The sequence below is a fragment of the Trichomycterus rosablanca genome, chromosome 13, assembly GCF_030014385.1.
Source record: "Trichomycterus rosablanca isolate fTriRos1 chromosome 13, fTriRos1.hap1, whole genome shotgun sequence".
Classification (NCBI taxonomy): domain Eukaryota; kingdom Metazoa; phylum Chordata; class Actinopteri; order Siluriformes; family Trichomycteridae; genus Trichomycterus; species Trichomycterus rosablanca.
This window is the reverse complement of record NC_086000.1, coordinates 15,462,644-15,476,946: the sequence shown is the minus strand read 5'-3', so window position 1 is coordinate 15,476,946 and position 14,303 is coordinate 15,462,644. Positions and strand designations below refer to the sequence as shown.

General features: G+C 40.7%; 1 protein-coding gene across 1 annotated transcript in view; it reads right to left on the bottom strand.

The window, feature by feature from the left end:
• Positions 1 to 7,793: 7,793 nt before the first annotated feature.
• mideasb (mitotic deacetylase associated SANT domain protein b) overlaps positions 7,794 to 14,303 on the bottom strand; it is a 30,814-nt gene continuing 24,304 nt past the window's right edge. The window contains exons 8-12 of the mRNA XM_063007207.1: positions 13,967 to 14,055; positions 11,888 to 12,031; positions 11,648 to 11,770; positions 11,034 to 11,257; positions 7,794 to 8,153 (exon numbers count right to left, since the gene is read on the bottom strand). Of these exons, the coding sequence (XP_062863277.1) occupies positions 7,925 to 8,153; positions 11,034 to 11,257; positions 11,648 to 11,770; positions 11,888 to 12,031; positions 13,967 to 14,055 (809 nt within the window). The 3' untranslated portion in view covers positions 7,794 to 7,924. The remainder of the gene's footprint in view (positions 8,154 to 11,033; positions 11,258 to 11,647; positions 11,771 to 11,887; positions 12,032 to 13,966; positions 14,056 to 14,303) is intronic.

Sequence of the window (14,303 nt, the reverse complement as noted above, 5' to 3'; positions counted from 1 at the left end):
CAGTTTATCAAATTTTATTGTCAAACACAGTGGCGGCTCCTGCCAAATCTCTCGGGGGTGGGGGGGGGGGGGATTGTTGCGATTATGGCCAAGGTGACCCGTTCAATAGGTAAATTAAGGCTTAAATAATTAACATCTTAAGTCATCTGTCAGTTTGCCCTCACAAATAACTTTAAACATGAAGAGAGACCAGATTTACCATTAATCATAAAATTAAGTAAAGCCTTCACACTAACAATTTAATTCAGTCTTCATCAGATAGCATTTTATTTTAGGTGCAGCAGATCCTGAGGTAATAGTAGTCATGTTGACGAGATCGCTAGCTGCTCCAATTATCGCTACACTAGGTTACGTGTGACGCAAGCACGTAAGTGCTAGCCCTCCCGGAACCCATACAGATTGTATTGCAGTGCCTACAGTTAGAAAAAAAAGTGCCTTAATATGAGTCTGTCTGAGCAATCTGGGCGATTTTCAATCAGCCCAAAAGGGGCGGTACTGTACGGAACACAACTCGACGCTGATTGGACTACGATATTCAGAGGCAAGACAGACTCTCCAGAACAGTCACAGCTAGTTTAACACTGGTTGAATGTGATAGAAAAATTTCTTCCCTTTCGCCCTTTGGTGATGCGTCGCCCGATCGCCCTAAGGAACAAGCCGCCCATGGTCAAACACAGTCATGGATAATTTTGTATCTCCAATTTACCTCACTTGCATGTCTATGGACTGTGGGAGGAAACAGACACGGGGAAAAACACTGTAGCGGAACATGCAAACTCCACACAGAAAGGACCCAGACCGCCCCACCCCGGGATTGAACCTAGAACCGTCTTGCTGTGAGGCGACAGTGCTACCCACTGAGCCACCATGCCGCCCGAAATTGTAAGTAATTCAGATACGTACATAGACACGTGCCCAGCCTATGCAATACTCTTTGACAATACTGACATCTTGTGGAACCCTGTTTACTATCCCTCGTTCACTTAATGGTACATTTTCAGTGTTTAATATGTTCTTTTGTACATTGTAATTGGCACACAAAGGTTTATGTACATGTATTATGTACAACTATTTCAAAATATTTCAACTTTAAAACATTTACAGTTAAATCATTTTAACTGTAAGTTCCTCCACCTTTGCAGACCCTCACCCAACCACTCTCTGATGCTGACTGTATATTGTATGAAGTATATTGTAAATATGAAGTGAGCACACAGAGACAGCACAACATTATGGTAACTACTTAAAAGAAACTTTTTTTTTTTTGTTGAGGTTGGGGGCATTGCACAGCATTTATCACATGTAAATAGTTTATTATGTAAAAAGTCTGTTTCTTTTATTTAGTGTATACACCGATCAGCCATAACATTAAAACCACCTCCTTGTTTCTACACTCACTGTTCATTTTATCAGCTCCACTTATCATATAGGAGCACTTTGTAGTTCTACAATTACTGACTGTAGTCCATCTGTTTCTCTGCATGCTGTTAGCCCCCGTTCATGCTGTTCTTTAATGGTAAGGACCCCCACAGAGCAGGTATTATTTAGGTGGTGGATCACTCAGCACTGCAGTGACACTGACATGGTGGTGGTGTGTTAGTGTGTGTTGTGCTGGTATGAATGGATAAGACACAGCAGCACTGATGGAGTTTTTCAACACCTCACTGTCACTGCTGGACTGAGAATACACCATCAACCAAAAACATCCAGCCAACAGCGCCCTGTGACCACTAATAAAGGTCTAGAAGATGACCAACTCATACAGCAGCAATAGATGAGCGATCGTCTCTGACTTCACATCTACAAGGTGGACCAACTAGGTAGGAGTGTCTAATAGAGTGGACAGTGAGTGGACACGGTATTTAAAAACTCCAGCAGTGCTGCTGTGTCTGATCCACTCATACCAGCACAACACACACTAACACACCACCACGTCAGTGTCACTGCAGTGCTGAGAATCATCCACCGCCTAAATAATACCTGCTCTGTGGTGGTCCTATGGGGGGTCCTGACCATTGAAGAACAAGGCGAAAGCATGTAGAGAAACAGATGGACTACAGTCAGTAATTGTAGAACTACAAAGTGCTTCTATATGCTCAGTGAAGCTGGTAAAATGGACAGTGAGTGTAGAAACAAGGAGGTGGTTTTAATGTTATGGCTGATCGGTGTACATTTTCTTTTTTGTCAGATGAAGAAAAATATAATTTCTCTGATTCTTAAATCTAATGTCCATGTTGTCTATTTTGTTGCAGTAAGCCAAATTACTTCCTTTTTGACAACACAGGTTGAATTTACCGCTTCAAACTGGAAAGCTTGTTAGGCGCAATTGAACACAGTACTAAATTTTTAACAAAGTGTTATTCAGTCAAGATCCCTATTTCCTATAGCAAAATAAATAGGACTTAACAACATTATTCATTTAAAATCATATTTATTATTTCAAAACAAGACGTCATAACCAAATTTAACACAAATAAGTTATACTGTAGTAAAAAGCACTTAAGATTTCTTTCTATGGTCACCATTAGTGTACGAGCCCCTATGAAAATAGCATAGAAAGTATACATTTTGTTTCATTTTCACACATACATGTGTTTATACATATATACACATATATTATCTATACAAGCATTTCCCTTGGCTGAAAGAAAAGCAAGAGCGGTTCCGTGGCAAGTCCTGCATTAAATTCTTTTAAATTTACTCATAAACATTAAAAAAAATCTTGGCTACACCATTTTACCACAACGCCCCCTGACAGCACTTACAAAAGAGCTCATTCGCTTTACAAGTTGTCTACAAATACAGCAATCTAAATAACTCTGGAAGCTTCATTTTCTCACTTGGTGCCGAGTTTGAGACAGTTTTTATTATTGATGTTAACACCCGTACATGCCTAAATACACATGTACATGCACACACACGTGTGCAAATACACATGCTTACATACACCTACAGGGCCACTAGCAAAACACACATACACAAGCAAACAATCACAGAGTGCATAGCAAACTGAGGTGTGATGAGCAGTAACTGAAAATGTTGCTCTCGGCCGAGGTCTCTCCATTGTGTCTTATAATTTTAGGTGAGGGGGGGCAAAGCAAAAATTGGGAGTATGATGGCATAGAGCTATAAACTGGCCCATACACTTTATGCTTTAAGCACACATACAGATTTGTTCAGATTGAATACAGACAGGTGATGTAATAAGGAGACACCTAAATGGAGATGGATGTAAATCATGCCACAATTAAGCTATTAACATTCATGCTCTGTGGCTAAACTGGCAAGAGGAAAAGGTCTTGGTGACTTTCATAATGGGTTCTTTTTGAGGCACGGATGGCTGGAGCTTCAGTCACAAAAACAAGCACATTCGTGGCATACATCAGGAGAACAGTACAGCCCTCAATGCTTAATCTCTACCCTGAGGAGTCAGGTGGCTCCGTTATACTCCGGGGGACAACGTGCTAGCACAATTCAAGGCCACTTGGAAAAGCATACTTCAATTTTTTTTTGACTAATGGCTTGTTCATTGTGATGGAACATTTCTATCCTGATGGAGGTGGTCTCTTCTAGGATCACAGTGTTCCAGTGATCAACAGGGCATGAAGTGGTTTGATTGGTGTAAAAATTTAGTGACTTTAAAAAAAGACTCTAGGCACTTTTTATATGGAAACAACTAAAAAGTAATAAGGTCAGTGGAGACATCCTATACCAACTAACTGGTACAGGTACCTCTATACCTCTATATCTGGTGGCTGTTTGGGTTCAGATTGTCACTTTAGAGGGTAGTACAAATCAATCTAAAACTATTCTGTCTGATCAATATGATGGAACATTTAATTTCTGATAGATGTGGTCTCATCCAGCAAGATGATATCCACAGGCTCAAACAGCCACTGTATAGTTTCCACTGTAAGTAGGACATTTGTCAATTACAAACTTTGACAGCCATCAGATCTCACTGAACCTGCAAATATACAAGTCAGAGACTTTGGATTAAAGGGTTGCCTTTCATTTATAAAACTAAGGATGTGGACAAACTGCATGCCAGTACTGAAAAGCAAGTAAAATCCAAGCCTTAGACCGTGTCCTCCACCACCATTATTAAAACACAGATTGAGGGAATATCTACTGAAAGAATGGTGTTCTGACCTCCAGTACCATTTCAGACACTTAAAGAGTTTATGGTTCATCAAAGCTGCTCCAGTTGCTTTTTTTAGTCACCTGTCTGTCTGTGTTTAAATCATTTGTTCAACAAAGGCTGTATTAGAATTCAGTTCGGCTGGAATCTGAAAAAGCATATAAGAGCAAAGTTTGGAAACATATTTGCATTAAGATTTCGAACAGTTCTATTGCACTTTCACCACTGGTTTATGTCCTTTCCTGCCTGACACCTCACAGAAACTGCAAACACAGGTAGCAAAAAAACTAATAGCTAAATGCTAAAAGAACTTCAAATCAAATATTACCCAACCCAAAATAACAATATAATAATAACAATAATAAAACCGTACAACACTAAAGATAATAATTATAACAATAATGAATATATCAAGAACAATGATAGTTTGTAGGATATAAAAAAGAAGCTTTGTAAAATTGATTGTCGAGATTAAAAGTGTCAAACATCCAAGGCACCAGCGAGGTGACCATAACAAAACGTAACAAAAAAACCTCAAAGTTACAGCACTAGAAATAAAAAAAACAAGTGCACAAGTACAGCTGTGCAGGCTTTTGGCAGTCAACTGGAAGTCCGACTTCTCTTTAGTAAAATCCTGACGCAGAGGTCCTCCTCTCTCCGCCAGCTTATATGTCCTGCAATGTCCACAGCACTGAGCCATGGCAGCTGGAGTCACGTTGAGTAATGGTGGTGGATAAAGAAGTAAAGCAAGTCTTTATCTGTCTGTCGTGGAGAAGTAGACGAATTCTTTACCCAGATCAGGGATCTGAAAGTGCTGAAGGACAGTGTGGTACCATCCCTTACTCCGCACACTCGCACACACAAACACACAGTACTCTGTATAGCCCTATTTCTGATTAAGAAAACCTGAACAGGTCTAGGATTCACACTCACTTTCAAGTAATACAACAGCATTTTTAACCTCACCTCAATTCACTGCAACTGCTGAGTATGGCTGACTATAAAACAACGTTTACAAAAAATAAGAATTCGGAATTTAGAAAAAAAGCACACTAAGAGTTTTATTTTACATACCCCCAGTGCATATATCCAGTTTAGATTTACACTCGTCTGTTAACTATAATAATAATGTAATCACGGAAACTAATGTATACTGATATTTACATTTTCAGCATTTAGCAGACGCTTTTATCCAAAGCGACTTACACAGTGAGCGGAACACAATGAGCAATTGAGGGTTAAAGGCCTTGCTCAGGGACCCAACAGTGGCAACTTAATGGTGGCGGGGCTTGAACTGGCAACCTTCTGTTTACTAGTCCAGTACCTTAACCACTGAGCTATCACTGGCCATGTTTAATGATATGATTAATGATATGCATTCATAGGCCTACATAACAATAGATTTGAGGATGGGAGAATTATTCAGTCACTACATAAAAATGCATATGTAAAAGTTATGCACATGGTTTCATGCAACAAGTAGCAATCAAGGTTCAGGTACAGAAGCCTGAAGTTCTAAGTGATTCAATGTTTAAAGAAGACTTGAATACTTAAAAAGTTAAGGAACCATAACAAACACCTCAAACATTCCTGTCAATACAGATGGTTGAATAATCCACAAGTGGAAAGTTTACAGAAGCATGTCCCCAAACAGGTGTAAGACTGATGACAACAGTAAGAGAAAAGCCAGCAGTCGCTTAATGACCTGAAAGCAGCAAGAACAACAGTAACACTGAACAGTAATCAATTGGTGTGGGGACATCCTGCTGCTCTGCAAACAGTACTGGGACATTGTTGTATATTATATTCAAATTAACAGGATAAAGAAGCTTGCATGGCTAGTCAATGTTGTGACTTGAATCCTTTTAAAAATTATAAGCATTTTGACATTTGTGTAACTTTCAACGACAACTTTGCAACACAGTACAAATATTAATCATTTGTGGTGTTTCAATATCGCCCTCAAATATTTTTTATGCTTAAGGAACATGTTTATGTTCATATTTAAAAGTATGAAGCCAAGTAATATTGTTAATCTGAAGTGGATCTATGCACTGGGATTATATTAAATAAAAGCAAGTATTAAAAAACAGCAAGTATTTGAATACTTGTTTCTCTCACTGTATAATGGCAGTCTAAGGGCAGATGATGAATTTAGCAAATAAACAGAAAACACAATGGGCTACTATAGGGTGAACAACCTGCTTACCACAGGTACTGTTAGCTAAAGGACTGACAAAGTTTTGTGGACGAAGACCTTATTGACTTTGAATACCTCTGGTATATACAGTCTCTGGTCTGGCAACCCTAAGTGAAAAAAACATGAATCCAGACATCTAGCGGTCAACTCAAGTCAAGGTTATGCACAGGTTATAAAGCTGCTGATGTGAATTTATAATGCACAATAATGCAGAAATATGTTTGGAAACTTTACTTACTTAAGCTTTTAATTTTCCATAACCACATTAATTTTGTGATATCTTCCTACAGAAAATGTAGTACATTTCCCTAAGGACAAATCAGTACATCATTAAACCTGCACCTCAAGCCCTACAACAAAAAGCATTCTGCTCGCTGTTTAGAGTTTGGCTTTGACCACCACCACTACCCCAGACATAGACAATCATGTCAATCGGGTGGATGCTCGGCCAGCCAATAGTACTGCTGATATCGATGGCTCATGTCCTGAAAGCCTAGCGATGGGTGTCTAGTGTAAAAGACCACCATTGAGCCACCTGAGAGGTATCATTCAAGGTAAATCTCCAAATACTTTCAGATCTCCTACTGTGGGAATATTTAGGGGCAGTTGTAGCCTAGTGGTTAAAGTACTGGACTAGTAAACAGAAGGTTGCTGGTTCAAACCCCACCACTGCCAGGTTGCCACTGTTGGGCCCTTGAGCAAGGACCTTAACCCTCAATTGCTTAGACTGTAGACTGTAAGTGGCTTTGGATAAAATCATCTGCTGAATGCCAAAAATGTAAATGAGATGCATGTCCAGAAAACATGCTGTCTAAATAATGCTTTGGTCAGATTAATAGCCCATATGTACAAATGTTCTTCAAAATCTCCTGTACCACAGCAGTTAACTCGTCAGTTCGAAACTCAGCTCTGCCATTCGGCAGGCTGGGCGCCTACATAAACAACGATTGGCTGTTGTTCTGGGGGCTCCTGGACAGGACCTCATAACTAGTGCAATTATGACCTCTGCTGACTGATTGATGGCGCCTGCACAGAGACGAGGGATAATACGTTGATCAGGGTGTGGCTCTTCGTACACAAAGCTGTCCACATATGAACTCGCATCATGCAGGTGAAAAGATGCAGTCGGCTACTGCACACGTGTCGGAGGGAGCGTGTGTCAGTCTTGATCTCTTCAATCAGGGTGGAGATCAACATCAGTAGAGAGGAGGCATAATGCAATCGGGTAATGGATATGACTAGATTGGGAGGAAAATCGGGGAAAATGCACAAAAAAAATCTGCCCACAGACTTCCATTATAAGTAAGCTTCTATGTTACTAGGCTTTTTCTAGTGTATGGAAACATTGACTTTTTGTGCATGGCAATTACCTATACATTACAGATGTTATGTATAAAAATTAAACTGAGGATGCTGAGGTAAACCTTTAAAATACAAACACTCACACCCACATACATTAGTCCCTGAAGATATTTCTCTATATGCAGAATAAGTCCAAATCCTCCAGCTCTGCAATGCCCTCATCACAACATTGTATCAGACCAGGTCTGAATCACCCACCGCACCACCCTGAAGAGCCTTTGCTAGTTCCAGTCATCGTCACCTGAAGAGTCCTCCTCATCTGAGGAGTCCTCACTGCTGGCCCGCCGCAATTGCTCCCCCCGTGCTCCGTTCTGCTGGGCAGCCATTAACGCCGCTGCAGCCGCCGCTGCTCGCTCCTCGGCCTCCCGCTGCCTGAGAGCCGCCGCTTTCTTCTCCTGCTCAGCATGGCTTTTCATGTGGGCACTCCGGCTCTTTACCTTGAAAAACACTCTACAGAACACACAGAACACATCTGAGTTAGAGGAGACAGACAAGATGTAGACTCAACTATGTAGCAGCTTGACTGTGCCAGTAATGGATACATATTAAGATGTCATTCATGGTGGATGTCTAAAGTTAAAGCTTCCAACCAGCACAGCTATATTATTTAAGATTATGAAAGAACAACATTTACTTAGATGGCGTCCAGCCGACCGGTAGCAGAGCCGAGATTAGAACTGGGGTGTTTAGAATCTCGGCGCTGGTGTGCTAGCGCAGGGGTTTTCAACCTTTTTAGGCATAAGCCAAGCGCGACGTCCCCCCCCACGGTGGAACGGCACTCAGTCGCGCATACCTTGCGCTGCTTCTGCCACGCCCCCTCCCCTTGATGAAGCGCGGTGCGAACAAGTATGCTAAGCACTGCTTCCGCCACGCCCCCCTCCCCTTAGTGAGCCACGGCTCGATCACAGATGACTGGTGCGTCCTCCGCCAGTCTCGTGTGCCGCCGGTTCATAATAGTAATCTCGTAGTGCCTTGTTTATTTAATTAGTATTATTTTTGTCTGCGACCAATTTTTTGGGCCTTAAAAAACCCTGGTTTAATGCACAAACCCACCATCACTGAGATTGGGAGAAAACAGGGAAAATGGATTCATACAATCTAGTCATATCCAATTACCCAGTTGTATCTCTGCTCTACTGATGCAGACCGAAAAGGAACTCACTAAACACACGCATCTTCCAACACGTGTGAAGTTGCCAACCGCTTCTTTTTACCTGCATTGGCGGGTTCACTGTTTTTCTGTGTGTTCTTGATGTTTGTGTGTACATTTAACACCCAGTTTATTTTTTCTCAAGACGGTTTAACAGTTATGGTTATAGATTTTTGTAATTAACCAGTATGGCACAATGTATAAAAAATATTCTCAGCAGCAATCCCACACACACTACCAATACAAATCTACAGAAGGAAACTGAGTTCCATCTTGTGCATCTCCAAACAAAACTACATTCTGAGGAAAAGTTTTCATGCAACCAGAAGTGTCATAAACAGAACAAGTTCACAGATTATGACCACAAAGTGTGAAGAGCGGAAAGTCTGTGCAACAGTTTGATCTTTTGAGAGTGAGAGCAGATGCACCAGCAACACACAAATGAGCAACAGTGATCAATGGTGAGTGGGAGTATTCCATCTCTGCACGTGCAGAAAGACCCAAAAGATCCAGTCACTAGGCAGATTCGGTGAAGGCCGTGGTGTTTAACACGAGATTTTTAGTTGCTAGGAGATTGTTGATAATAACAGTGCCCCTCATTGCAGTGAGCCAGATGAGATTCTTTTTAAAATCTGATGTTGCATTTGTTGCTTTCTATTGAAGCCGATTACTAGCAGAATGTAAACGTGATTTTTGGATAAAACACGTGTACTGTGCCCACCATCAAGGCTGCACACAGCTACATTTTAAAGCATCCACTCTGGTAATATCTGCTAATACCCAATACTGATCCGCTTCAGACTTTGTTCATTTAAATATCAGCAGAAGCTGTTTATAATCCTGCAGACCTGGGTTCAATCCTCAGAATTTCATGTGCCTGTGAGTGTAAGTTTCATCCAGGTATTTTAGTTCCGTCCCACCTCACAATAACCTGCAGGACCTAGGTGTGGGCCAGTGAATGTGTGAGTGCGTGCTGCCCTGCAATAAACTGGAGACCTGTGCAGGATGTAATCCTACTTTATGCCCAGGTCAATCCAAGACATCAATGAGATACTAACACTCTTTATGCTCAGTGTATTCTATCATGCTTTTCCAAACCCAGGACTATCAGTATATTAAAACATCAGCCACACACACAAACATATGATGTCATGAAAAGCTAAGCATGCTGTTAGCCTGAGAAAATACCTTAAACAGGAATAATAGGAGGGACAAGACTAGACTAGATGGTTACTGGGATTATAGCCAGACCCTGAATTTATAAAATAAAGCTTATATACATATCTGGCATTTCATAAGGATGATTTAGCAAGTATAATTTGGAATATTACAATATGTTGCCAAACACCTAGGGATCGAACCCAGGACCTTCTTACTGTGAGGTGACAGTGCTACCCACCAAGCCACCGAGCCACAGTGCCACCCCAACAAAAAATGTTATGTTGACAAACATGAAATGGGAACAAGGAAATATGGTAAACGATAGTCAGCAAATGCCTGTAAAACTGGATGGCATTTATTTTTTATTTACAGTAACATTTATTATTTACATCTTATCATAATTAACTAATCTCATTTAAAATTTACAAATATTTATATTAGAAATATTATATTATTAGTTTACATTAAATACTAAAATCTAATAACTAATAAAATAAAAAAAAAGCTGGTCAAGAACATTTACTCTACATATGTTACTAAATGGCAACATTTAGTTTTAACCATTGTCTTCATTTGAAGGCTTGGATCTATTAACGGCTTGTAACTATTTTGTCAGTGAACTTAAGTGTTTAGAAACTATTAAAAAATTTGGTGCATTATCAGACTAGTCTTTATGCCACTTCTAAGTCAGCAAAAAACATAACATACAGATGTGAATGACAATAAATCTGAAAAACCCTGGATGTGTGTTGTCAAGGTGTGTAAAGGTGCGCATAAGAGGATGTCTAGCCTCAACCCATCCTTGCTCGTTAATGATTCTCATTAGTCTTTCATTAGTTGCAACTTGACGGCATTGCCTGTTACCAATTTTCTAATACAGGTAATTTAAATCATTCTACAAACTTAATTCCCAGTCTTAATTTACATTGTTCATGTCCCAACTTTTTTTTCTGCATGCAGCAATGCTGCTTTTAAAAACCATGATTTGCACTGTCCAGATCTTCTGGTTTATCTCTTACCTTCCACACTTTTTGCATGGAAATTCCCCTTCCTGTCCTGCGGACCCTTTCGTCCCAGCCCCGCTCTTCCGTGTCGTGCTTTCGGGACGGGGTTTGTGGGGAAGGGTCGTGGGGGCATGGCTGGCTGTATGGCTGAAGTTTTGGCTGACAGTATGGCTGGTCGTCAACACGGGGTGATTCTGCCTTTCATCCACCTGATTCCTCACATGAACGACAGAACTGACCTAAAGGAGGGGAGATTACAGTCAGCCACAGAAGAAGAAAAAATCACTGAACAAGTGTATTCAATCTACAGTAGGATTAGGGTCATACTTCAACCTATTGGCATGCTGCTGTTCTGCTGGAGGCCACAAGAGGGCATCATGTGTAAGATACAGTTACAGCGTCATTTCAATGGATAAAAACTTACATAAACTGTATAAGCAATAGTAAATGAATCTAGAGCTGGGTGATTATGTTTAAACAGTAAGGCTCCAGACTTGGGCTGTGTTCTAAATGACAATGCATATTTGGTATACAATATTGTATGTATTAAGTCCTCCCTAAATACTGGGTTACACCTCCACTTGCTTTAATATCTGCACACATCCTGTCACGTAAGGATTCCTACTCACATTTTCACTGGCATGTAAAGATTGTGACACTCTCTCAGGGCTGCTCTCTCGCTTCCTGTCAACTGACTCTTCCCACTTCCTGTCCTTGTTCTCTTCTTTTCGCAATTCAAATCTCTGTGAACTCTGCGGACCAGGAGAGACAGAATTACAAACACCACTTCTTCACACTTGTCTGTATGAGATTCTACACACACACACACTTGTGTAGATACACACACACACACACACACGCTTGCTTACTTTACAGTCCACCTCCTCCTCTGTGGGCTGGGTTTCAGGAAGCTCCATTTCACCGTACATGAGAGTGCCATTCCTGCCGATCTTCACCTGCTTCTTGTAGGTGTAGTAGAACTCCACACACTGAGCTACAGTCTTGGAGTTCACCTATAATTCAACCACAAACACTATGTACACTGAACTCTGGAGACAAGACCTTAGATGTGTTTACAACATGCAAATCATATTTATGATTCAACCTTTCAGGAAAAAAATGAACTGACTGGAATGACTTGTCTGAAGTGCAAATGGGGTACTGTAATGTCTCATTCTGAATCATTCTTTTCAGCTAAAGCTTAGTGAATGAATCTTGAACATTTGAAGTGCTAAGCTTATATTTTATAACAAGATACTATTTTAATATGCAAATGCACCTGCATACAAAGGAAAGCATGTGAAAGCCTGTTTAGCAGAAAAGGTGGGTTGTAGTTGTAGGACCGGGGGTATTTCCGATTTGCATACTCTTGTTTCATACTTTTAGCTTTTGATGAGGTAAAACTCTCCTAACCAGGGAAAATACATTTAAATTTTTGTCATTTAGCAGATGCTTTTATCCAAAGCGACTTACAGTTGTGACAGTATACAGTCTGAGCAATTGAGGGTTAAGGGCCTTGCTGAAGGGCCCAACAGTGGCAACCTGGCAGTGGTGGGGATTGAACCAGCAACCTTCTGATTACTAGTCCAGTACCTTAACCGCTAGGCTACAAAAACTGAATCTAATTTTAGTTGGTAAACAGATGGTTTAGATTCCAGTATTATAAACCAGATTTGGTGAGGACACACCAAAGTCTATTGCTGGAATTGGTTAAGAACTCTCCAGCATTGGGGTACTTGGTGGTGTGGTGGTCTAACACCCTAGCACACCACTGCAGAGTATTCAAGCTCCCAAGTTTGAATTTTAGCAATGATCTCCTGCAGGTTATTGCAAGGTTGGAGGAAATACCTGGACAGAACTCACTCGCAGACATATGGAATTCTGAGGATTGAACCCAGGTCTGTGATATGTAAATGAACAAAGCCTGAAGCGGACCAGTATTGGGTATTAGCAGATACTGGGTATTTTGAGCTTGGATACTTTAAAATTTAGATGTGTGCAGCCTTGATGGCAGGCACGGTACCAGGTTGGATGTCCAGCAGACACAATTGGCCATGTCGGAAGTAGAAAAGGTCAGACAGGGTTTCTCATCGCTGCCTTTGCAATAGGTAATCTCCTGGATTGGCCTTGGTGCCAACACAAGTGGGATGAGTAGGGGTTAAGTCAAAGTGTTTCTCTTTGTCAACTATACTGCTCTGTGTGAGAACCCACCACAGACAGGTGCTAAAAAGCATCTGTTTGATGATGAGTCAATTTTCCTTCCCCCATCAGTGAGTAATCAGTGCTTGTCAGGGTAAGTGATGCATAGTGGTAACTAGCCACATTTACATGCAGTCTGATAATCCTTTAATAATCAGACTAATAATTTAATCGGAGTAGAATACGTCCATGTATACACCTCAATCTCAAAGAATAAACGTGTCCAATTCACGCCGTAACAAATGCAATTTCAGTCTGATTGAACAAGATGTGTTATTACTTAAAAACATTAAATAGAGGAATAACAGCCATGTAAACACATGTCTGATTACATCCAATCAGAATGTTTCTATAGTTGTGCGCATCTGCATTTGCGTCATAGTGTAAAAAATGGCAGGAGCAAAAAATAGTTGCGTGTAGAGTTAAGTATTTTCTTTATACAAAGAATACTTCCCTAGTGCTTTCATTGGCTATGTCGTTTGTTGGGCTTTGACATAGTCCTTGAGAAACAATGGACGATTTTAAACACACTGTAAAACGTAAAAGTCTTTGATACTAATCGATGACTGTACATTCCAGTTTTGGTCGCTAATTTAAGCTCCCCAAAATGCATCACACACTGGACAATCAGGCTTAACATGTGGATGCATTCTTCTGTGCATTTATTTTGCACAATATAAAGCAGTTTATTAATTAACATAAAAAAAATCAACAGGTTTAATAAAATCAGGCATGTCATAAGGTTATACCATTTTCTGCACCATGAAGAAATCCTTCTTGTGAGTAGCGATGCCTTTGTTGAAAACACGCCTCTCCTCGGGTGTCCAGCTGTCTGAGCCTAAGAGGGAGATAAACCAGGTCACGAGTCAGACATTTACTGTAGAGTCTATGTGCTTAACAAGCATCTTACAGACTCCCAAATTTACACAGACACACACCCAGCATACAGCCAGGACACACTGGCAGATAAACAATGGTGCCCCTGTTTTCATCAGGGATTAACCACACGCCACAAGCATGCTGCCTGCTCTCTTTTTCGCCCTTCTCTATCCCACCCCCTTACCCACTTCTCGAGTGTGTAAGTGG